At 37.5% G+C, this 26017-nt stretch overlaps 4 protein-coding genes across 9 annotated transcripts; 2 read left to right on the forward strand and 2 right to left on the reverse strand.

Annotated features, from left to right (window-relative positions):
• Positions 1-230: 230 nt before the first annotated feature.
• Positions 231-7967, reverse strand: irf5 (interferon regulatory factor 5). Its single transcript, XM_043236394.1, has 10 exons — positions 7770-7967; positions 6175-6286; positions 5241-5363; positions 4382-4568; positions 4128-4153; positions 3949-3976; positions 3421-3867; positions 2353-2742; positions 1513-1631; positions 231-665 (listed from the first exon to the last, which is right to left on the reverse strand). Exons 2-10 carry the CDS (start codon positions 6223-6225, stop codon positions 477-479), a joined length of 1560 nt encoding a protein of 519 aa, XP_043092329.1. The 5' UTR covers positions 6226-6286; positions 7770-7967; the 3' UTR covers positions 231-476.
• On the forward strand, positions 7880-14410 carry ccdc87 (coiled-coil domain containing 87). Of its 6 annotated transcripts, none has more exons than XM_043236391.1 (20): positions 7880-7999; positions 8935-9093; positions 9160-9323; positions 9630-9880; positions 9969-10113; positions 10184-10337; positions 10683-10747; positions 10842-10996; positions 11088-11211; positions 11298-11489; positions 11804-11923; positions 12035-12150; positions 12241-12370; positions 12488-12597; positions 12800-12912; positions 13018-13049; positions 13232-13378; positions 13466-13580; positions 13661-13803; positions 13885-14410. In XM_043236391.1, exons 2-20 carry the CDS (start codon positions 8946-8948, stop codon positions 14122-14124), a joined length of 2664 nt encoding a protein of 887 aa, XP_043092326.1. In that variant the 5' UTR covers positions 7880-7999; positions 8935-8945; the 3' UTR covers positions 14125-14410. The 6 variants fall into 6 exon arrangements, with proteins under 6 accessions (XP_043092326.1, XP_043092327.1, XP_043092325.1 ...); XM_043236392.1 differs by lacking the exon at positions 7880-7999 and adding an exon at positions 8032-8103; XM_043236390.1 differs by lacking the exon at positions 7880-7999 and adding an exon at positions 8043-8730.
• Positions 14411-15983: 1573 nt separating this feature from the next.
• pnpla8 (patatin-like phospholipase domain containing 8) lies at positions 15984-25889 on the forward strand. The gene is made up of 10 exons (XM_043237093.1): positions 15984-16127; positions 17870-18854; positions 19238-19387; positions 19478-19629; positions 20202-20296; positions 20379-20550; positions 21012-21069; positions 21151-21345; positions 24418-24616; positions 24724-25889. Exons 2-10 carry the CDS (start codon positions 18069-18071, stop codon positions 24996-24998), a joined length of 2082 nt encoding a protein of 693 aa, XP_043093028.1. The 5' UTR covers positions 15984-16127; positions 17870-18068; the 3' UTR covers positions 24999-25889.
• akap14 (A-kinase anchoring protein 14) lies at positions 16299-17367 on the reverse strand. The gene has a single exon (XM_043237094.1). The coding sequence runs from the start codon at positions 16981-16983 to the stop codon at positions 16504-16506; it is 480 nt and encodes a 159-aa protein (XP_043093029.1). The 5' UTR covers positions 16984-17367; the 3' UTR covers positions 16299-16503.
• Positions 25890-26017: the final 128 nt, after the last annotated feature.

A 26017-nucleotide genomic window follows, 5' to 3' on the forward strand; every position in this document is an offset into this window, starting at 1 on the left:
TGGTTAAGTCAGTAGTCATATCCGTTCAAGTTGAACAGGTTCGTGTTTCTGGCACGGACCCTATAGGATGAGGTCAGCAGATATTACCACCTGCTCTCGTAATGTTTGCAAAGAGCTTACGTGAAATACGAGTCTTAAATCTGAGTGACGGGTTATTTGAGGGCCACAAATGTTGCTTAAACGTTCATGGGATTAATCGGACTGCGGTGAACCGATTATGCAAGCAACCATTTAAAATACTGCAATGGTATTTATTGAAATATAACATTTTAAAAGACATAAGTTTACATGAAGACAACACGCACACAAAAACACGGATTAGAAATGTCAAGTTTGGTCTCCAATGGAAATGTTTTCAGTATGGCATCAGAAAGGGCGCCTATATATTCCAGTGTTCAAAAGGACCTCCCCATTCTGAGCCGGCAATTAACAAGATGGCGTCGGTGTGTCAAGGAAAAAATTGGTTCCTCTTTCAGTTAGTGGATGTTTTGAGCCCAGGTGGGGTGCGTGTTTTGACTCTGTAAAAGTCTGTGGAGCTCTTTGAACTGCTCCACCGTTTGGTCCTTCAGGTCAGGGTTGGATATCTGCAACCGAATGCTGTCTGTCGACCATGAAAGCTCGCCTGAAAACATCTCGGTAAGGATTCTTGCAACAACTGGAACAACCTAGACAAAGAAAAAAAAAGGCAGGTTTTTATAGATTTAGTAAATGCAATTTATTATTAAACCAAGTTTAAGTTTTGCTTGGGCAATAGCTATTGGATGCTTATTGGCTATTGCATCTATAGTTGTGAACATATTTTAGCAATGTAACATGGTAAAGAATGCTGATATAAATAACAGCTGTGATTTGAAAAGGTTGCTTACCTAGTTATAGCAGATATCTTGTGAATACAATGCTGCATGTGACTGCTAACACCACATGGTTTGCTACATACAGTTTAGCTCAGGTTCTGATTGGTTAAAATGCACTATATAGTAACATTTGACATTAAAAACCTGTTTGCCTAGTTTGATCTATGCATTGAATAATGCAAAATAACATGGTTTTGACAGCTTTGAGAAACATTACATTACATTATGAGACTGTTTTTAGTGACTGACTGGCTATAATGCACTAGATATATCTGCCTGGTTTGTTGTGAAGAATGTTTAAAAAAAAATTAATGATATAAAAGAATGAATGGTGATCGGCTAAACTGCAATATATAGTAACGGGCATCACGCAAACCCCTGCTCACATAGTTATAGCTTGTGCATCGTTGCTAACAATGAAATACAATATGGTTTGCTCGGTTTAGAATGCATCATAGCTTTGGTTCTGGATGATGATTTGCTAAAAATACACTATATAATAACATATCTGACAAGACACCATTTCACCTAGTTGTAGCTATGCTATGTTGTGAATATAAGACTTGTGAAGAGCGATCGCAACACAGCCTTGCACACCATAAACAACTGTACGGAGCACTCTACACTAAAGCAATGAACACAAATTTAATCTCCAAACCTGGACAATGATGAGCTTTTTCTCCTTGGGCTTCCTGTCTGGCCAGTCCTCACCAAAGCAGAAGTAGATCTCAAAGGGTGGCGGAGTGGGCGTCTCTCCTTTCTGATACAAAATGAGCCCTGAGAAGAAAAAACAAAGCAGCTATTTTGTTCATTGGATCTTGGGCATAGCAAGGCTATCATGATCCCAGCTGATCATATGCACATTTGACATCTAAGAAAATTTCTGCATGCGAGTTCGGAAGCGTTTTTTCTATATACACAGAATAAAATGGAGTTAGGCAATTTCATGTTTTCTCCTTTTCATTTCCCAGAAAAGACAGGACGTTTCTGCAGAATAACAACAAAATAAAGAGCAAAGGGTGTTTAATTGATGCTCTGTGCATTTTAACGTTGCGCTACCACGTGTATGTGAACGTTTGGTCACATCATAAATCATTTACATTTCAGTCTAGCATTAAAGGAACAGTTCACCCAAATTCATAATTTACCCGCCCTCAAGTACTTCCAAACTACTGAACACAGTAGTAATAATAGGGAAAAATACTACGGCAGTCAACGGTGATCCAAAACAGTCAACTTTTTTTTTTTTTCCTCTTCAAAATATTTTCCTTTGTGTTCGGCAGAATTTTCATTTTTGGGTGCACTACTCCTGTTTTTCCATTAACAGTACGTAAAATGCATCAACATGTAAAATAATAAATATTTCTTCCAAATTTAGAAATTTGAAACTGCAAAAAATTCAGGGCTTGCCAGTCTTAAATGTGCTCACTTGTTTGTCAGTGCTCTAATGCGGTCACAATAAATTAGATTGAAATTATTTAAGACTGCTTCCTCTTACCCTGAAGGAAGTTGTTCAGACTGAAGACCCTGATCTTCATCTCTCTTTCCATTGGATTGGGCAGACCCTGCTCGGGCACACCTGGACCAGACCAGTATACTTTACACTGGCACAGCCTGATAGCGTAGATATCTTGTCCCCTGATCTCCAAAATCAGTCCTCTGTCCATCACATCCAGCAGATGATCGGTGTAGAACCTCTGCTTCTCGTTCTGGATCTCAGCGGTTCCTGGAAACAGCACCTGCTGCAGTGTTACCGGACCGAACAGCTCTACTTGCTCTGGTGTGGGCGCCAGGTTACCATAGTAAACTCTACAACCCTGAGGGTTACTGACGGTCAGAGAACCAGCTGTCCGACCCCTGTACTGGAACTTGATATCGAGGTCAGTCACTGGAGAAGAGAAAGCAATAAGGAACATTTTATTCTCATTTAGGCAACATTATTTCTTGTTAGCTTTCAAAAAGAGATGTTTAGCGGAATGTCGATGCTGCCATTTTCAATGCAATGAAAGTGAATGGTGATAAAATGCTGATAAAATGACCAGGCATTATAAAAGTGGTCCATTCAAACTTCTGTAGTTATAAGTTTGTGTGAGAAACAAATATGAAGTTACATCGGTCTCTAAAAATGTTTCAGTTTATTTTAAATGGTAGTAATGCAGTTGTAACTATGACCTTTTTTTAATGTTTCAAAAAAGAATTTTGGTGCACACTATTGTCATCACTATTGACTTTTTCACAAATCTTGTGATACATTTATGGTGCTTTTCTTCCCCTTTTATGGTCTACGAAATTACAATACAGTCAATGAGGACAGACCTTTCATTTTTAGATTATCTTTTTTTTAAATAACAGATTACCAGTCTAACAACCCAAATTTTGATCATTTCATAACACAGTTAAGGTGTGCGCTATGTTTGTGGTGGCTTCATACACACCTCTTGCAAAGTCATTTAACATCAGCATTACTCAAAGTGAACGGGTGGGACTAGGTTTTTTCTGCAATTTAGGTATGTCTTCATCATAAACTGCAACATTAATCCAGAAGAACAAGGCATTAGAGGCTTACAGGGTAACATGTGCGGACTGCTCAGCAACTCTGAGATGCAGGGATGAACCTGGTTCTCCGCTTGAGCTGGCACCTCCTGCATTGGGCTGTCCACTGTGGCTGGAGGGCCTCCAGAATGAGTGACTACATCTTGAAGACCAGGGGGCCGTATGACCCCAGGCCCCATTCCCAGACCGTTCGGAAGTCCCCCAGCATGAATGGGAAATGCCGTCTGCTCAACTTTGATAGCACTGTGACTGGGAAATTCAGTCAAAGCACCAGCTGAAGGTCCAGGGCTGGACTGGGCGAGGTGAGAGGTCATAGGAGGACCTCCACTGGGGTTGTTATGGACAGTTTTTCCTAAGAGGTTCATTGGAGGGTTACGGTGGGTGGGATTATAGCCGTCAGCAATAGAAGAGGTGAATGGGACGTCAACTCTAGGAGGATATGCTGGGTAGCTGGAAGGGTCTGTCAATCACAGTGCTGTTACTGTATGTACATTTTATTATTAGTAAATTATTCCAAACAACATCTACTTTAAAATCTTACCAATGGAGAGTTTGACAAAATTTTGCAGCTAAAATGCAAAAAAAAAAAAAAAAAAAAAAAAAAATTCAATTACTATATGAAGACAATGGCAAAAATGGTGCTGATTTTACTTTTTTCCTTTCTTTCAACTTGCAGTTACTCAGGCTATTCTTCTATGCTCTGTGTTCTTCAAAACTTACCTCCTCTTCATCATCGTCTCCAGCATCTAAAAATCAACAAAAGAAGATATGATTTGATACGATTGAGCTTGTCCATATTTTAATCTTTAAAGACTTCCATGGTTTAATTCCCGTGTTGATACTTCTTACTTCAAAGTTGTGGTGGGAGGCATGAAATGATCTGAGCTAATCGATTTAGATCTTAAGAGCAAACACTATTGTTTCAGCAGGTGTAACATATCACTGGTTTGTAGGCACGCGTCCCCGGTCCTTACCTCCATTGACTGACTGGTCGCACACCTCATAGATCTTATAAGGCTGGACTGGGGTGTCCTTAGTGCCATCGTAGTGAAGTCCGAACTCTCGGCTTTTGTTTAGGGCACAGCGGAGGTTGGCTTTCCATTTGGCTGGATCTGGCTCATCTACTCCTTCTTGGTACTTGCCTGTTTCCAGAGCCCAAGCCTGCAGAGCAAAAGGGAAATATCTAGACACACGACTTTTCTTTAAACAAGACAATGAGCTTTTATGTCAAGTCACGGTTAATCTGAAGTATAATTAGGATGCAAGACATTCCTGTTCTAGCATTTAATTGGGAAAAAAATGCAGTGCAGGATAAGTCATCAATATTTTTATGTACATCTGCTACATGTGAAGACTAACACTTGGATAAAAATGCCTCCTAGGATTTCTAACACTCACAAAACGATTTTGAATCTGCAATGTCTTTAACCTCGTGGTACTAAAGTTTTCTTGACTTCCCCTTAAAAACTTGCCACAGTGAAGTTAAATGGAATTGAAACTCCATTTTTTAGTTCTCTAAAGTTGGTTGCACAAGTCCTAAAAACACAATCCTAGTAACACATTACAAGAACTTGAAAATGCAAACGTTTCATGGCTGAGTACTCTATAAAACTGATTTGTTTTCCAACATTTTTTGTTATTAATAATTAAATACTGCAGAGTGAAACTACTAGGTCTTTCAGTACTCTAAAACTGCAAACCACTCAAAAACCAAAAAGTCCCCCTGTGCTATCTTTAGAACGAAAGTAAAAAATAAAACTTGGGTTGGTGTTGAATCTAAGATCTTATATAGGGAAATAGCAGCATGGGTGATGGCAAAACCATATTATTCACCTTAAATATAGTGTTCTCTTCCTCCAGGGTAGGCATATGTCGGGTGGCATGCCTCCATGGGATCCGGAACAGTCTGCGGTCTTGATTGAGCCAGTGCAGTCCTGGGTATTTCCCACTGTTAATCTGGCAAGGTGAGAAATGTTTACTTTAGTACTGTAGAATAAGCACAGTATGCCAAGATTTCAGTTAATAATCCTCCACTAGTTTTGCTTCCATTTTACATGATGATATCTGGAAGTGCTTTAAGCTAGATATCAGATGGACACTGATATTTTTCTCTTTGAAGATCAAAGTATCGATGAAGTGTTTCTTGGTAGGTTTAAAGGTTGATTTGACAAGGTTATATTACTGGAGTGAAAAAAAAGAACGAAAGCAACTTCTGTTACATTGAAAGCTTACAGTGAACCATGGCAATAATGACAGAAAACGTCAACAAAAACAACAATTTTCTAAAATAGAAGTGTAGTCACTTATGAATTACAACTTGCACAAAAGTCGCTATCAAACCAAGCAGCTTCCTCTTGGTCAACAAAGCAAATTTAAGTGACCAAGCAAAATCTGAAAATCTTTAGACATGATGCAAAGCTTGCCTGTAAAACCACAAAAATTAGCAAACATTTTCTAATGATCATCTGAGAAAAAGATTGAAATTCAAGTCCTTATTCAATGAAAAACTTCCCATCGGCTGTAACACTTATACATTGAAAAATGCAGCGTCACGATTCCTCACCTGACGTAAGGATCAATGTCATAAAACTACTTTTATGGCGCTTTTTGGCAGAGCTTGACAGCACATAGTCATCGATCTCTCTTACTTGGAACATCGTGAAGGCGAGAAAACTTTCGATTTTGTGTAATGTGGCTTATTTTTAGAAATGTTGATTAAAATTACAGTGCGCATAGAAAGAAGAACAAAAATGAATTTGCAATTCACCTGTGCCAGCAGCCATGGCTTCAGGCGGATCCTCCGTGGCTGACCACTCATGGTGCTGGAAAACGAGGAGTTCGGAGGAAGTCGTAATGGTGAACGCTGCTCTTTTGGTCAGCTATTATCATATATGCGGCAAAAAAAGAGAAACAGTTACATTGTTGAAAGAGGATTTAGTCTGCAGATTCAGCTGATGATTAAGTTCCTGTCTGATGGTTGCCAATCTCCGAAGTCTACCCCAAAGAGAGGTGTGGAGATGTGCAAGCTGAAAAAAAAAAATAAAGTATCACTCCACACAATTTTAGGGCAAAAGCTTGAATAAATCCTGAAAACACAAAAGCAGCACAATGACAAATGTGACAAGATGTGAAGCTTCAGGCCTCTGCCAAGTCCTCCTGTCGCTGCTATCAAAGCAGGCGCTCGTGGGAAAATAGAAAGCATGTGGGTATTCAGTTTAAAAAGCTCAGTAGCGGGAGGTCATGTTACCTCTGTAAATAAACGGGCAACATGACTGAGCACAATGACAGCCAAGCGTGAACGCCACCATTAGCGCCGTCTGCGCTGAAAATACGTTTTCAGAAACAAAAAGAGGCTGTGAAACTCGAGGCCAGTCCTTCTGATTCTGACACGGCTCGCGAGATTTTTATTTAAACGACGTTTGATATTGCACTCCCATAAAGGAAGTTCTGAATACTATTAAATTCATTATGAATTGATAAGAGGAACGATATCCAGCGAATGCTACGAGTTATTTTGGTTTAGGATGGAGAAGTAGGTGGGGTACCTAAATAAAGATTATGTTCGGTGTTCCCCAGTTTAGTTCCTTAAACCTTCTGTTGTTGCACTTTTACCTTTAAGTAACTTATAAATGCAGTTATTCAATTTCTAAGCATATGCATATGATGTTGTTAATAATGATGGGATTGCGCTGCATGTGTGAAGGCCCCCAGAGGAGCTGCTTTTATTTTTGTTTGCCCATAAGGAACTGCTTTGAGAAGCATCTGGGGAAAAAGTCTATTTTCATCAATGTTATTCATTTATTTATCAATGCATTATTGGTATTTACTCAACATTTCTTTTTTTTTCACTCAAGCATTCACACCATTTTTAAAATCACCCAGTTTCTCTTTAGATATTTTAATAAAAAATAAAATCCTAAATTTAACTTCACTGTCACGTCCTAAAATACATATATATATATATATATATATATATATATATATATATATATATATATATATATATATATATATATATATATATATATATATATATTCTTCACTTTTATATTTATTTTGTTTAGTTATGTAGGCAAAAAAAGAGATTTTTAACTAAAAAAACTATAAGCTATATAAATATAAGCCTGTACTGACATAAAATTTGTCATTTTAAAACTATTAACTTGCAAACACACAAAGGATGCACATAAACATTGCCCATTACTCAAGAAGCCACAATGCAACCAAAACACCCACTTAATTCCCACTTGTCCATAAATAACGCGCCCACAGCTTCCTAAGCCAAGTTAATACGACAAAACCCTTACGATTTCATGCTCTGTAACTTTTTGCAAATGGTTTGACGAGCTTAAAATCTCTCACCTGCACTGAAGAGTGTCCAAACGGTGATTCGGGCTCGGTTCAGCGTTTACCCGACGCACACATACGGATCAGGTGAGGTCGGGTCCGCGTCTGTGTAACCTTTCAGCTCCGCCAGGTCAAATGGCCGAGGAGCGACTGATCTTAGCTCTCCAGCAGGACTCTCTCGTGTCCATGTTGTGCCTCTTCACAGGCACGAGACGACAGCAGACGTATTTGCAGAAGTTGAACAGGTACCACCCTTCCGGATGACAGGGGCTAATGTAAACGGAAGTGGTGTGGGTTTCATTTTTCCTACGCGCACGGTGATCGACCTGAACACCGCTCGGTTTAGCGTGTAGGTTAACGCAATAAGAAAATATCAGTGCAACTTATTAGATGAAATATAGCAGGTGCTTTCTGCTTTGATTGGTCAGATCGTACTGCTTTGATTCTGAAGTTTGGTGTGTCACATTTTTGAAGAAAGTGATTTTTTGAAGCGTAAATGTTTACAAAATATAGCCTACTAACGCCGAAAGCAGTTCTGCTCATTTAGGATTATATTTAGTATTCGCAGATTTAAGGACGTTAATTTATTTACTAGGCGGGTTCAGTAACTTTTGGTATTTGGGGGTTTACCATGTCTTAGTCTAGCAGAAGTGTAGATTTCCATATGACAAGACTTAACAGTTTTGTTATTATTTATATACACATGGCTTTATATAAGTTACTAATTTTTATTTTATTTCTAGAGTGTTTAAAATTAACAAAAAATTAATTTAATTAATAATACCATTACATAATGCGGCGTCAAATCCAAAGTTGCGCAATGACGTGGTGCGTGACCTGCCGGTGTTTCCAAGGCAACTTGAATTGTTTTAGGATTACGGCGTGCACGCGGAACTCTTCAGCCTCTTTATTACATTGGATAAAGTATTTTCTTTAACGATCTTGCTTTTAACCTTCAAACGATCGCATAGCATAGGTAAAAATGTGTTTTTAAATTTCGTAATTTTAAATTCACTCGTATTGTTGTGACATACATCAGGTCGCATTACCTTGTTGTGATGTTTAACCAGGTTTTTTTTTTTTGTTATCGCCTGGCTTCAGTGGCTTTTAAATCTTAAATACATTATGTCGAAAGCTTGAATAAATAACTTAGCACATTTCTGTAACTCGATGTCTTCAGTGTTTTTGGGAATGAATTGGGAAATATCAAGCGCACAGATTTGCGAGAACACCAGATGTGAGGACCTCCAAATGATGGCCCAATATCAAGAGGTCCGGAGCTTTGTGGGACCTCTTTCACAGCTCTCCCACATGGGTGTCCATTTTGACAGGATGACAGGTTAGTATTACTTTCTTCACGAGCTAGTTCATTAACATTATTGCTCAATTATAAATCCTTCTTCAGACAGGTCTAAGGAAGTGAAATCAGCGTTTTCAGCTTATGAGACGAATAACAGAACTCCGACCTCTTGGATACAGTTGTGCAAACAACTGGAGGAGAGAATCGCCCAAAAATCATGCCACTACTCCGTCAGCCATGAAGACAGACAGTCTCTGGTCAGTCTTCTGGTCAGCATTTTAAACTGTGCAATATCATTGTTGAAAACTGCTGCTTATTTATTTTTTATTTTTTATACTTTTTAAATGAATAAAACATGCTTTTTTCGAGACTTCTTTCATTAAAAGAAATTTTGAATGAGCACTGTTTTAAAGTTTTTTGAAAAACGCATTAATAAAGCCAAATCAAACATGCGCCGTCGAGTTGTACAGTAAATATTTACGCAGTCAATAGCAAATTTAAACTGCTCTCAGAATTATTGATGTTTGAACGAGTTTGCATGATATATCCCTTTTCTGTTTGCTTTTGATATTCAGACCGCAGTGTTGACCTCCGAGCTGAGTCTGATCTGGCGAGACTTGAAAACCCCGCCTGCGGACGCCACTCTGACCCAGGAAGAGAAGATGCAGCTGAACTGCAAGACTTTCCGTGAGGTGCTTCGCATCTGTGAGCGGCTGTTTCTGCGGTCCTTGCATCTGATGGAGACTCTACGAAGGCGAGGCGTCTTTAGCGATCGTATCAACCGCAGCAGGGTGTCAGCCCAGCTCGCCACCGACTGCACCGGTCTGTGAGTGCGTCTTTATTTACCTGGATTGCACAGTGTGGTGACGCATAGCGTGACATTAGTGACATTCATAGAAGATTTCTGTCTGCAGCTTGAACGTTCGCTCCATAAGATGCAGGATTGTCACAGGAATCAAGGATGCACGGAGGCGCAAACAAAGTGCTGTTACACGTGACGACGAGAGGTCCGTGACGGCCACATCATGGGAAAGAGCTGTGGAGGATGACCTCAGGGAGGTGCGCTTGTGTGTGTGCAAGTTGTAAAGAGAGACGTTAAGGTCAGATTAATACATTTTTGTGTCTACAGATTCAGGAGAAAATCGGGGAGCTGGATCTGCAGTGTGTGTATGACCTCCTGCCCTGTAACACGGAGCCAGTCACCTATAAGACATACACACGATGTACGGCAAGAGACACAGATACAAAAAGTGTTACTTCTGACCTTACAGTCAGTCAATGGGGTACGGTGTTTTAGAATCCACTGATGTTAGTTTGGCTTTAAATTAGTTCTGAGTAGACTGCTTTGTAGTAAATTGTATTTCATTACTGTAGGTTGTACAAATGTACAAAAAATTTTGTTAGTAATAATTAAAAGTTATATTGCACATTTTAGGTATTGTAATCAGGCTATCTTTTGATTTCTATTTTTATGACGACTTTTGACTTAACTGATTTATCAAAATCTTGTACAATATTGATATAAATGTAGACATAAATTGGGAAAAATGTAATATGTAATATTTCCTTTGAAAGTGATATAATTCTGGGTTTGGCGTCAGGTTACTATGATTCGTGTATGTGCCCAGGTTCTACAACCAATACGTCCAACAAAATGAAACAAGAGCAGGATCAGAGGTTGGTCAGAATAAAGGTAGCCAGGGACTTTTTAATCGTTGCACAAAATCCATATCGCAAGTTTTCAAATGGTCGCATGTCATCCTTAATGATGTCTCCTGCCTTTTTAGGGATGTCATTCAATGCCTGACCTACAGAGAGAAACACTGCTGGAGGAGCTGGAGATAAGGCTACTCCATCCACCTCCATCACCATTAGTCCTACTGTCCACAGACCCTGCCTCAAGCCTGGAGAAACGCATCAGTCCTGGGGAAGATCTGAAGAGGTTGGGCTCATACAAAGTACCCTTTTAACATACTAATCACTGTTTGGTAAGAGTAATTGGAACTAAAACAGCTGTGTTTGTATGTTTTTAGATTATTATTACAGGAAAGAGATGACAAGGACGATGGTAACTGTGAGACGGATCTGTGCTCTCTTATAGAATCCCTAACCTGCTATAGTTCTAGCAGACTCCAAAGACTCAAACAAAAACTACAGGTACTTAGACTACAGGAATCATCTCACTGCAGATAGAGTTATGTGCAAGACCTATGCAAATCTTTAAAGCAGGGCTTTCTTTCTAGAAAATGGAGGAAGAGCAGGAAGCAAAGAAGCTTCTTGCGAAGAAACCTCTGCACCCACAAGGAGATGTGGTCAGTGTGACGTTTTCTCCTCATAACATGCGCACAGCAATGGCCCAAGTGTCTGATAGGGTTCTCCCAGAGGCCATCAAACTCAGCATGTACCCACCGGTCTACAATGACCTCACTGAAGAGGTGATACTCTGAATGTGACTTTACTGTTAATACTGTTTTAGCATTTATTAATACATAGAAGGAGGTTTTCCTATTTTCTATTTGTCCGTTTGTCTTTTCATTTAATTTTGGTTTTAGATTGAATTTTATTTGAGTTATTCAACTTATTTTACTTCTATTTGTACAGGAACATTAAATTTTTAAGTGTTTCAATTAATAGGTCTATTTGATCTGTTTGTGGGTGTGTGTGTGTGTATATATATAAATAGATGGATATACATGCTGCAATTTAATTTGGCTTATGTTGGACTTAACTACTAATTCTAAAACTCCAGATTGATTCTGCCTCGGTCGCTTTGATGGATCAGAACTTGGAAGAAGAAAAAATGGATATAAGCAAAGTCTTTGAAGAGTTATCCAAAAGTACTTCAACAAAATATTTCAACTTTGATGAGGTAGGCTGATATTCGGGATTGGGGATTAGCTGTGGTGTTTACAACTTTAAATATTTTATATGTAAAACATCACAACATCCTCATATCATGAAGTTTTCATTCTTTTTAAAGGACTCCAGGATTGAGCCTGCCCTGAAAAATGCCACGTTATGCCCAAAAAGAGTGATTAATAAGCAGCTAATGAACCCATCACTCAAAAGGCCCAATCCATACAGCATAACCCACAGGTGCTTTCTTCTTTCTTCTTATAAGAGTATTTGCGATTCTTTCACATCACAAAATTATCTGACATCTTTAATTGATTTGCATAAATGCAGAGAGAGAACAGAGAGGGCTGTGAGCAGCAAGAGGCCTGTGAATGCGACCGCTCGAGCGTACAGAGCATGGTTTCAGTGGTGGAGATGTCAGCTATCAATGGATGATTATCTTGACTACATTTCCAATCAGGTTAGTTTATAATAGGAGTGTGTGTTTACGGGTAATAAATGCTATATATAGTAATATATATTCAGGATCTGTGGAGTTGAACAGTTGTGCTCGTGTTATTTCGCCCTGGTCTTGAAGGACTCTGATTATCTGTCAGTGCTGTTTCACCTGTATGACAGTGATGAGGATGATGATGAAGAGGCAGAGAGACACAAGCTGGCTCAGCTGCAGATAGACGAAAGGAGAAGGTCTGTTTTTTTGATCCTCCCACATTTATGCTGATATTAATGCATGATGACATGCACTATGTTATTCTCCATATCCAATCTAAAATGTTGAACATTCATGACACATCCTTTCAACTTCTTACACTGTGACAATTTATTTACAAATTATTGCACGTTATTTTATTCATATAAAGTTTTATCTGTTCGTCATCTCTTCCCGAAGTCAACAGGAAAGGCTCCGTTCACTTAGGAGACTAAAACAAGAATTTGTTCCTGGATTCTGGAACATCAACACCATAGAGATGGGAGGATTGGGAAGGGACCCAGAACAGCATGGCATGTTACCGTTTTCTTTAAAAGCAACACTGGTACATTTATATAAATGTGCTATTTAGTGCCAAAAATGGCATGAATGAATACAGAAATATGTCTATGTTTCAGAGAAAAATCCAGAAGAGGAAATAAAAGATGCAGTGAGTTCATAATCTAACACAGCACTTCTGTTTCCCACTGATTACTTTGTCTATAATGTCACGTCGCTGTTATTTTTCGAGCTCCTTTTTATCAGCACACGGTCTAGCTCTCATGGTCCCTTTTTTGTATAAAAAACAGACAAAACGATTGACAGATATACTGATTGATGGATGTTCTTCAGTCTGAAGGACAGAAAGGTCTTCTGGATGGAGAACAGCTGCAGGTCAGGCTGGAGAGGGTCTGGGACGCCCTGCTTCTGCCAGAAGGCCAGCGACTAGACATGGCCATCAAATACAGCTCTCATGAGTACAGGGACCATCTGCAGGAGGTACAGATAATGATAATGAACTCTCCTGGCTTTCCATCATTATCATCCAGGATTTATGTTGTCACGCGGACGTGTTTGCGCCCTCAGGCAATTGCTGCATGGGAGCAGGCTGCTCGGTTGATCCAGAAGAGGGAGCTCTTGCTCTCCAGGTTGGAAGACTTTGAGAGGAAGGCGTCTGACCCCAACAGATTTTTCCAGCGAGGTGCATCAGATGCACAGAATGATGTATTTAGATTTAGAAAGAGTCTAATGACTCTAATACAGATCTTTTCAAATACACAGGTTATAAGGGTTCATCCATCGCTAGAATGGAAGAGGCAAGTCAAAGGGAGAAGCTCAACTCTCGGATTTCAGTTGTAGACCAAGAATTGTCCGAGACCATGGGCCTCATCACAACCCGTTTCAATGACAACATAAGCTATAAGGCGAGTGCATCAAAGCTTGGTTACACACTGTTGGTTATATGCTGTTGTGTAACCCTCTCTCTGCGGTTTTGGTTGTCACAGGGTAGGCCGTACGGAGAAAAGATGCGCTGGGATCGTACTGAGATGCTGTACTGGCTGCAGCAGGAGAGGCGGGTCCAGTCTCTGGAGATGTTTGTAGATGGACGGATGGCTCTGCCTGTAAGGCTTCCTCCTCTGAGTCAAAGCAAGGAGCTTCACTCAGGCAACCATCAATCCCTCCAGGAACACCCTCTGTCACACTGTGAGGGAAATGGACAATTATTGCAACACTGTGAACTTTAAAGAAATATACCACTTACGTCCAAATACTAACAAATAAAACAACACCTGTCGGTTTTATAGACCTGTTTTGATTTTGATTACTGGTTTAGTATATTCTTACTAGTAAGAACTATAATAACTCATTTTCATTTTTGGGTCAACTATTCCTTTAAGATTTTGTAAAGGAATTGGCTTAAGACTTGTACATTTTTTAAAACAATTTCTTTTAAATGTATATATACTTGTTTTGGCAGCTTAGAAATAAAATCATTATTATAAAATGCAAATAAATCACATTTATTTTTTCATACAGTCTTTTTGTGTGAAAACCAGCATTTTGTTTTGTAGTATATTATATTACACACACACACACACACACACACACACACACACACACACACACACACATATATGTGTGTGTGTATATATATGTGTATATATATATATATATATGTATATATATATGTATATATATATATATATATATATGTATATATATATATATATATATATATATATATATATATATATATATATATATATATATATATATATATATATATATATATGTATATATATATATATATATATATGTATATATATATATATATATATATATATATATATATATATATATATATATATATATATATATATATATATATATATATATATATATATATATATATATATATATATATATATATATATATATATATATATATATATATATATATATATATATATATATATATATATATATATATATATATATATATATATATATATATATATATGTGTATATATATATATATATATATATATGTATATATATATATATATATATATATATATATATATATATATATATATATATATATATATATATATATATATATATATATATATATATATATATATATATATATATATATATATATATATATATATATATATATATATATATATATATATATATATATATATATATATATATATATATATATATATATGTGTATATATATATATATATATATATATATATATGTATATATATATATATATATATATATATATATATATATATATATATGTATATATATATATGTATATATATATGTATATGTATATGTATGTATATGTATATGTATATATATATATATATGTATGTATATATATATATATGTATGTATATGTATATATATATGTATATGTGTGAAGTAGTAACTCTACAAATAATTGCATACTAAGTGCATGTTGAGTTATTTTAGAATCATTGAGATATTCTTAGTTTTTATTCATTCTTTTTATAGTTTTTACATTTGTAGTAATTGTTTTTTTCTATATCTATATCACACACACACACATTCTTATTCATATATATATATATATATATATATATATATATATATATATATATATATGTATGTATATGTTGAGATATTCTTAGTTTTTATTCATTCTTTTTATAGTTTTTACATTTGTAGTAATTGTTTTTTTTTTCATTTTTATTCTTTTAAACTAGCTAAAATAATATACATTTGTTTATTTTTACATTTTATTTATTTTATTGTCATGTCACTAAATGCTTATTTTAGATAACAGAAGCGTTTTCAATAATTTCAATTTTATAATCAAATAAAATAATATTAGTACCCTGCTGCACTCATATAAAATCAAATTTACTTTTTTGGATAATTAATCATTCTTTGTTAATAAAGCTTACATAGAATATATAACACGGTCTCTCTCTCTTTTTTTCTTTTTTTTTTTTTTTTTTTTTTGAGTTATTTTGTTTCACATACTCCCAGTAGTTGGCAGTGCACCGTTTCTCGTTTGTTTTTGTGCCTCCCATCAAAAGAAAAGAAGAGGAGACTCGAGGCGCTCTGATTGGCTGCGCGCACATCACGTCATCTTAACTGTTTCTGAACGCTTCCTGTCAAACTGTTTATTTGGGATCCGCACACCTCTCCGTATTCTAGATATTTCTAGCGAAATGACAGCGAGTAATAAGGAATCAGCGGGTACGTCTTCTTATTTGTATGCTTAACACTTCAAGCTCCGGCTTAAAAGAGCAGAATTGTTTCTTTTATGCAGCCTTATCTGATCAAAACAACACCATTGGTCCAAAGAGCAGCCTCTTGAACATCATAACACGATCTCACGAGCAAGAACCTGCTATGTCTATAAACATATTCACTTTATATAGAGATAACAATTTATTATTTTGCTATTATTTAGTCATTTGGCGTTTAAGAGAATTCGCGGTACACAGAAACAGCGCGCTGTTGTAAATACGAGATATTTTTGTGACGCTACAGTATTTGCGCATGAAGCGCAAGTTAAATCATTCGACATTGAAAGTGATCGTTTGTAAACAGCGAGTGTAGACGACAAGTATTAAAAGTCAACGGTGTCCATCAGCAAAGCCTTGCTCTCAATGACATCCATCAGCCATTTCTCCCTGAACCTCGTTTGTCCCGGAATGTGTTCGGACCTTTTGCTTTCGACGAGGAAGTGAACGTCCACGGGCAGAGTGTTTGGCTTTGCTTTGGAGATCTCTATGGTGAAATACACGCTGGCCGTGGCTCTCGGGATCGGGGCGCTTGGGGTCGGCGTGCTCCATTTGGCTTCGTACTGGAACTGCGTCTTAAACTCCAGCTCCGTCTGCCGGAGAAACCTCACGCTGTAGAGCCAGCCGGGCGTCTCTATCTCCCATGTGTCCATATACTGTCTGATCTGTTGCTCTCCGATCTCGACCGTGAAGTCTTTGCACGGAATCCAGTCGATGTTTTTGATCGCACGTCCGCTTTGCGCGTTATTCGCCTCGTCCGTCTCCATAGTCGTCAGCGTTTCTGAAATGTTGACGTCGGTTGCCATGGTGATGGCCGCCGGCGCACCAAAACGCGACGTTTTGTTTTTAGCGGTCCACTATTAACGCCTTTTTACTTATATTTGTGTGACATTCTTTGTATCATCAACAAACCCAGATTTTAAATGGTTATTCATAGAAACGCCCGTCTAACGTTAGCTGTTAACCACTGGGAGTTTCCCTGACTCATAAATGAATAATCAAAACCTATGTTCAAAAACTTAATCAAATAATACAATGAAGTTGCATACAGAAAATTAGGCCTATTGTCAAAACCATTATTATTCTTTTGGCATTGTGAAACCCTTTATCATTATGCTAGTTTTAATCATTTTATTTTTAATCATACATAATAATTGTAATTCGTATTTACCTATGCCCATCTATCTTTATGCAAAATATACGTTTATATATATATATATATATATATATATATATATATATATATATATATATATATATATATATATATATATATATATATATAACTTTTTTATTATACTCACTCACTTTAAATATTATGGTGGGCAATTTATAATTCTTATAATTATCTATTAATAATAAAATATTATTTAATAAATCAGATAAAATTTTAATATTTTATGTATTAACTAAAAACTACCTTTTTAATACTTTTTTTTTACAATAATTAAGCTCTCATTCTGTTCATGCTTCAAACACATTGTCTTTATTTAGAAAATACCTTCATTATTATAATGCCTTCGGGTTATTAAATATTGTTATTGATGGTGTGTAGTTGCTCAAGGGTTTTGACTATTTTTAGCATAATGCTTTGCAGATACTAAGATTTTCTGGATGGTTTCTTACGTGCGATTTCCTAATATTAAACATTATTAATTTAATAATAACAAATAACGATCTTTCTCGTTACAGGTCGCCTTTAAAATGAGAAAATCTCCTACCTCGTGTGTTATCATGGAGTCCTTGCGTAGTGGATGTGAGATGCCTAAAGCTCTGACTGATCTCTGCAGGGCTCAGCAGCTCTGATGCCAATCCACACACACACACACATATACGCACACGTCTGTTTCCTCAAGGAATATCCCAGAATTCCCTCGAGTAACCTCGCCGCATGTCGCGCATCAGGAGCACACTGGACACCGTTACCAAAGCCGTGAGCGGAACGGTGAACACCGACCTCCTCGCCAAGATCACACGCTTCAAACCCCAAGGCAAAACCGTAGAGGTTAAAGTGGAATGTCCCGAGGCAGAGGCCGGGGCTGTCGTGACCATGGCGGCACCCGAGTCGCCCAGGGAGAAAGAGGTGAAAAAAGATATTGAACCTCATAAAGAAGCCCCAAAGTCTGTCAGCAGTTTGCAAACCCTGCAACGTTTTCAGCCCACGGCGTTCACGACCAACATGGATGAAACGTACAATCACCTGGCTGAACATGTCAATAACTACTTCGGAAGCGACTCACAAAATGACAAAAGGTCACGTGACACGGCGTCCTCGACACCTCCGATGCCGCCTAGCAAGGATCACATCCTAATGGCGGTGCCCGCGTCCCATAGATCCACACCAGACACCCCCCCTGCTCTTGACAAGGACGGCTCTGTCCCAAGTCCACAAGCCCCTTCTGCTCCAGCTCCGGATGAGGGTGTTACAACCATCCCCATATCGCCGAGAAAAGGCATCAGTCACTATCTGTCCTACCCCAGGCCCAGCGTCCAGGCTTTCGTAGGAAACTACATCGCTCCCCTCGTCCCAAAGTTCAGAGCGGATTCAAAGAGTGGCACAGCGGAGAAGGACAAAACCTCTGAACTTGCGCCGTCCCAGGATGGAAAGAGTGCAGAAAGCAAGGAGAAAAAAGAAGCAGAAGAGAAAGCGCAGAGACTTCTGTCTCAGAGGGAGAAGGTAGATTAATATCACTGTAATTTAAATAGAGTGAAAGACGGCTTAGCTAGATACAAACACTTGCATGTACATACTTAACAAAATGTTATGTTTATATATCAAATATATTCTTATATAATTAGAAAATAAATATGTAAACGTATTTAGATGTAAATAAATTCTAAATATATACTGTGTGTGTTTTAATTATATATATATATATATATATATATATATATATATATATATATATATATATATATATATATATATATATATATATATATATATATATATATATATATATATATATATATATATAATTAGTTAATTGATTAATGTATACTTTAGTTAATTGATTAATGTTTAAGGATTAAATGTATCTGCTCTGTGTGTGTCTGTAGATTATAGCACGTGTTAGTGTGGATAACCGAACCAGAGCACTGGTCAAGAGTCTTCAGCGGGTCACTGATGTGAAGATCACCATCAGCAGGGTGGAGGAACTGAGCTTTCATCTGCTGGAGTTTCCTGAGACCAGAGGGGTGGCCGTCACTGTACGTTTGTGTCCAAACATCTGCTATAGTTTATTTTTGTACTTCGTAATCTCCGTCAGTAAGTTCTGTGTTTCATTTCGTTGGCTGTAGGAGAAGGTCATCCCGTGTCTGCTGCGTTTGAGGCAGGCAAGAGACGTCAATCTGCAGGCTGCCGTGAGACAGGCTCTGGCCCTGGTGGGCTACACTGACCCGGTCAAAGGCAGAGGGATACGTGTTCTCTCCATCGACGGAGGAGGGACCAGGTGAGACACACGACAGCTGGGGGAAAATGATTAACCTAAAGTTAACAGATTGTGAAAGTACTTTAAGATAAAAGTAGGTCAGCCCAAATTTACTTAAAAGTAGGTCATCCAAAAATAGAACTGACACAATTTTGCAATCCCTTTAGATGTCTGTCATTGGAGGCTTATTTTCATACTTTAAATTTGCCACGATTTGACCAAAAATAAAATAAGATAAAACATGTATTAAAAACTAAATAAGTGCATAATAAATAATAATCCACAGCGATGGAATGTGATATTCCTAAAATGTGATTTGCTTTATCTTAGCAAAAAAATAATAATATGTGTAATGTCAAATTTTGTGTATAGCATGGAGTATGTGTTTTGAATTTAAGTGAGCAGCAAATGTAATTAAAAATAGTAAAAAAAAAAATTTAAATAAACCGTGACAATGTATTTATACCTTGTACACACATTTGCATACAGGTTTATATGTAAAATGCTAAAAAAAAATCTTTCATGTTCTAGTCTTATATGTGCAGTGAAGTGCTATGCGTGCAGGCCTGTAATTTGATGTACTTGTTTTGTAGGGGTCTGGTTGCATTACAGGCTTTGCACAGGCTGGAGAGTTTGACCGGGAAGCCCATCTACCAGCTCTTTGACTACATATGTGGAGTTAGTACAGGTATGACATTGTAACTGCTTGGAAAACGTCTGTTAGAAATAGGAATGAAACTTCCTTAATCTGCGAATTTCTTTTTCCTTAGGGGCTATCCTGGCCTTTATGCTGGGTGTGTTCCAGATCCCTCTGGATGAGTGTGAGGAACTCTATCGGAAGTTGGGAACGGATGTCTTTAAACAGAACTTGATTGTGGGCACAGTGAAAATGGGCTGGAGTCATGCGTACTATGACAGCCAGATCTGGGAAGAGATTCTCAAGTAAGAATAATTTTATTATTTATTCTTTTTTTTTTTAATTATTATTATTATTTATTGTCATTGTAAAGTGCCACAATAGTTTGGAGCTGAAAATATAAATGGGGAAAATAAATAAATAAAATAAAATAAATAAGAATAAATAAAATTAAATAAATAAATAAGAATAAATAATATAATAATAATAATATAGGTATATAAACAATAGGGAATAAATAATAACAATGTAATTAAATTAATGTAATATAATCAAATAAAACTATACTGAAATAAAAGCAAAAATAAATAATAATTAAAAAAATAGTTTAGTATTTTAATAAAATAACAGAGGTGAAGAGACATATAAAACAACACTGAAATAAACAAATGAATAAATAGAGATTATGCAGTGATTGTAGTACAGTGTGTTGCTCGTTTACTGTTTACATTTTGTTTTATTTTAACGTTCTGTTTATTCTCAACAGAGAAAGATTGGGGCCTGGACTAATGATTGAAACTTCCAAGAACCCTAAATGCCCTAAGGTGCGTTTCAGTATATACTTGTAAAACAATGCTATTCTTGTCTTATAAGGTTTTAGTTAAATCCCTCAATGCTCCCTCTAGGTGTCAGCGGTGAGCACCATAGTGAACAGAGGCCTGCCGCTGAAGGCGTATGTATTCAGGAATTATAACTTCCTGCCAGGGGTTCGTTCACACTACTTGGGCGACTGCCAGCATAAAATGTGGCAGGCCATTCGAGCATCCTCCGCTGCTCCAGGATACTTCCAGGAATTTGTTCTAGGGAATGACCTCCACCAGGTAAAGCTTGCAAAGTCTGGTCTGCGTATTTTACATTCTGTTTTGCTTTTAACTAATCCAAATGCAACTAATCCTTAAGGCTAATTATTATGACTTTTTTAACATGCTAAGACCCATGTGCTCTGACTATTTGCGACGTCGTTCTTGCTCAGACATCTAGACATCTTGCACTATTGAAAATCATTACAAAGCCTTTTAGGTTCTTGTCAGAAGAAGAGGGAGGAAAAGCGAACTCTGCACATACATGCACTCAGGCTATTTCCTGTGCTGTCTCATGCAGCGCATTCAGACTCATTAGTGTTGTTCTTGAGTGCCGTCACTTAGGGCACTTCAGTTGGGCCGTCTTAAAGTGGCTCTCAGATTGCTGTTTGAAGAGATTCCTGTCAGAGAGATTATTTAGGATCACTTCTCTGATCCGCTTCTCTCAAAATCTCATCGTGGCTTTGAAGTGCGGCTGCAAATTTGCAATATGCGTCCATTTTTGTGCGTACGCAAAGCAGATTTGTAAGAGAGAGTGTACGATTTTGAATTGTTCGTCTGTCTGCGTTGCCCTTGAGTAGCTGTCAGGTCTTTTCGCCTCTCTGCCCGTCTTCATCCAGCTCAAACTGGCACGCTCCCACCGCTGCCACACTGAACGCACCCTCACAGCCTGAGGTTTCTTTAGCCAAGCGGCAGACGTTAATGTTGAATCGTAGCCCTCAGCGGAGCCCGTTGAGACCATCAGGAAGGCGTCATTCTGTCCGTCTGCCTATTGACACCCACCAAGTTCGCATACAGCTTTTCACAATGTCCCTGTTGTCCCAAAAAGGCCAATAAAGCTGTTGGTCACCGAGCTAAATGAATGCCCAGATTCATTCAGAGTCCGATGAGTTCTGAGGTCAATAGGAAGATGGGCCTGTTATTAGAAATGGTGGGATGAAGCAGCATGTGAGGGATCGTAAGTAATAAATCTGTTGTATATTTACGAATGTATATATTTTATTCTTGAAACACATAAAATACAGTTTAATTCTGAATTGAAATTAATTTTGATATTTTTGGGGAGCATAAATAAATGTATAAATACATTTTTTTTTTCTGTTCATTTGTAAATTCGTATTTTTAGACTATTAATTTGTTCAAAATACATTCATTTCTCAAATAAAATTAATTTGGACTTTTTTTTGGCCATAAAGGTAAAAATATCTTAATATCATAACAAAGAAAAAATATTCTCGAAAAACTTATCAAGTCGTCTGTCATAATTTCAACAAAATCTTCAATTTTTTTTAATAGTTGAAAAACCTTTGTCCACCAAATCAAAGTGTTACGGTGCTTCTTCCCTTTCTTTATAAGGGACACTCTTATGTACCATTGACCCACGTTTTGCTGCGCCCATCAGATATAATTCTCATTTTGTGGTCAAATGTTCTTTGGAGAACACTAGATGAGAAATTTGGAGTGACATTGTCCTCAGGGAAGGCCTAATTTATTGGCGAACAAGATGAGCCATTTTTAGATGGTATTCATTTTTCATCTAATAGTCAGTGTAGCTGATTCAATTTTTTTTTGGCCTAAGGGCCGAGCAAACCCACTTAATGCTCATTCAATAGGTTAATCTTCCCATAATTCCGCATTCAAAGCTGCCGTGCGATGTTTTGATGTATGTTTTTACTGTGTGGGATGAATGTGTCCTCATTAAAATGCAAATGTAGTGGAGGCTCTTGGCTCTAAAACCTGTTGCCAACAGAGCACTCGATGCCCGGACTCCGAATGCCACCGATGGCAGAACCTCTCTCTATATCTCGCTCGTTCTCCCTCTCTTTCTTGCTCTGAATAGCTCTTCAGTTCCTTCTCCGCATGCCAAGCCTGTAATCTGTTATGCATGCTCTCCTCAAGGACTCTCTACCATCAAACAAGAAGTCAGTCCTCAACTGTTTGTTTGTTTTTCTTCTTCGCTGATTGATTCATTGATTCATTGATTCTTTCGGTAAAAGAAGAGTTTACCCCAAAATGAAAGAACTCATCATTGATTAAGGCAATACGATTTTCATTATCCTGTGGAACACGAAATTATTTTTTTTCATCCTTTTTTTGTTGTTTTTCATGATGTACGTGTAGTTTTTATCAATTTATATTTCAGTTTTAGTTTGTTATTTTAGTACATTAGTTAAACTAAATGAAAATGAGAACTAGCTAATACGTTTTTCTGTATTTCAGGTAACATTCATTTTATCCCTTTGTTCAAATAACATAAGTATATTTGTTTGTTTACTCATTTATTCATTTATCGTAGTTTTAGTTAACTATTATACAAAGTGGTGTCTTTTAAAAAAAAAAAAACAACAGCATAAAAAGTACCACAAAAGTAGGCTAAATAACTTGTGCATTATGTTCCAAGTGTTCTAATGCAATTTTTGAGAGTAACACCTAAACTTAAGACGTGGTTTACTTTAATCATGTGGAGTAGAGCAGCCTGGACATTCTGCTAAACATCTCCTTTTGTGTTCTACAGAAGACAGAAAGTCACACAGGTTCTGAAAGCCATGAGAATGTAATATCTCTTCAATTATCTTTTGATTGCTTTGATGAGGTATCATTCGTTATCTTTGACTCGGAAAGCAGCTTGCAGGGCACTGATACGTATCAGTATCCGTGTCACCAAAATGTAGGGCATACTAAAGAAATGAGGGATGCTGTCTAGTGGACGATTTCATCTTGCTTCTCTGATGTGCTCCTTAAGGGAGGCATGGAAACAGAGAAGGATGATGCCAAGTAAAATGGATTTCAGATGCCTCAGGTGAAATGAACACATCTACCCACGTCTCCTGCAGAGGAGAGATCCTGCGTCCATTATACTCCACAGTGATGATTCCCATAATCATATCAGCTAGAAATGCAAATTCACCTCTTTTATGTCGTACCTCTAGTGTTTCAAAGAATAACCCAGATTTCCACAAGGAAGCCTTGCTTTTGGACAAGAATAGAAGCAGTTATTTCTTTTAAATAATACATTTTAGTGTCTCCAGTAGAGCACACGTGATACCTGGTCGTGATGTTGTTCAAGTTTGATTGATTGCTGATTTTATCCAGGACGGTGGTCTCTTGATCAACAACCCCACCGCTCTGGCCATCCATGAGAGCAAGTGTTTGTGGCCCAACACACCTGTGCAGTGTGTGGTGTCTCTGGGAACAGGCCGATACGAAACCATAGGCAAGACCAGCTCGAGCACTTATACCAGCCTGAAGACCAAACTCACCAATGTCATCAGCAGCGCCACTGACACCGAAGGTGAGCTGATGGGGGCACGCGATACATAAAAGTAATAAATAGATGATAAAGCATTGCTATTATTCTATCATTCGTCACCGCATAAACCTCTTCTTCTTCTCCTGCAGAGGTCCACACAATGCTGGATGCCCTGCTCCCCCCGAACACTTATTTTCGTTTTAACCCTTACATGAGTGAAGACATCTCATTGGACGAGAACCGACAGGAGAGGCTGGACTTCCTGCAAGCTGAGGGTCGGCGCTACCTGGAGCGTAACGAGAATAAGTTAAAGAAAGTGGCCGCTGTTCTCGCTCAAGAAAAGAGCATCGTCCAGAAGCTGGCCGAATGGGCCCAACTTAAAGCCGACATGTACGATGGCGTTCCTTTTCGCTCCAAACTCTGAAACCCGCACTCTAAAACAAACTAGCACAACCACTGACCTTCTCCATTGTCTGGTTATCATATGACAAGGTGGAAATGCGTGTTACATATGTTGCCATATGACAGTACAAAACAGGGAATCAAGTCTGTTGCCTCACATTGATGAGCACATAAGAAGATTGAAAAAGTTTTAGTTGGATTTTACGTTTTTTTTGTTGGTATTGTAAGAACATCTTGTTTGAAACGAAGATGAAGCATGTTAGTGGCAGCACTGACTAGCTAGCACTTATATTTGCTGCTTTTCATTTGGGATGTACTAATGTTATTTTGATCCATTCGTTTGCAATAGGATAAGGTTGCTGTTGTGTGGTATCTCTCCTTGGGAAAACCTTTAGTAATAGTCGACTGAATTGACAGTACTGTAGTGAGCACAGGGAAAGCTGCTGAACTCACAGACTAAAGTGTGTGTGTGTGTGTATAATTTTCAACCAAACTTTTATTTAAATTCAAATTATCAACCCTCTGCAATGGGATGCGACGGCACTGATGTTTTAAAGACTTTGCACACAATGTTTCGAAAACATTAAATTGTGTTATTGCTGAAGACGGTTTGCATTAATTGTGAAAATACTAATGAAACAATTGTTGATTTTGCGTATTATGTTCGAATGCCTCGGTATGCATTTTTATTTGCTTCTGTGTGCACTTGGCTGGAAAATATTTTACATAATTTATTGGTACCGTTCAGACTGAGTGTATAATATTGTAAAATATCAATCCTTGAATGCAGTGAGTAAAAATACAACAGTGTTGTAGATATGGTTTTAACAGCTTGATTCAAAAATGGCATTTTCCTAACACCTTAAAATGTATTCCCTAATGATTATGAAGAGAAATAAATGATTTTAAACCACATGGATTTGAGTTTTATAGATTTGCCTCTAAAGGTGTCACATAACACATAACCTTCTAATAATGGTAAAGAGCACCTATCATTGCATGGCAATCCCCAAATTAAATAGCATTTATCAGTTTATTTTG

This window comes from Puntigrus tetrazona, chromosome 4 (assembly GCF_018831695.1).
Source record: "Puntigrus tetrazona isolate hp1 chromosome 4, ASM1883169v1, whole genome shotgun sequence".
NCBI lineage: Eukaryota > Metazoa > Chordata > Actinopteri > Cypriniformes > Cyprinidae > Puntigrus > Puntigrus tetrazona.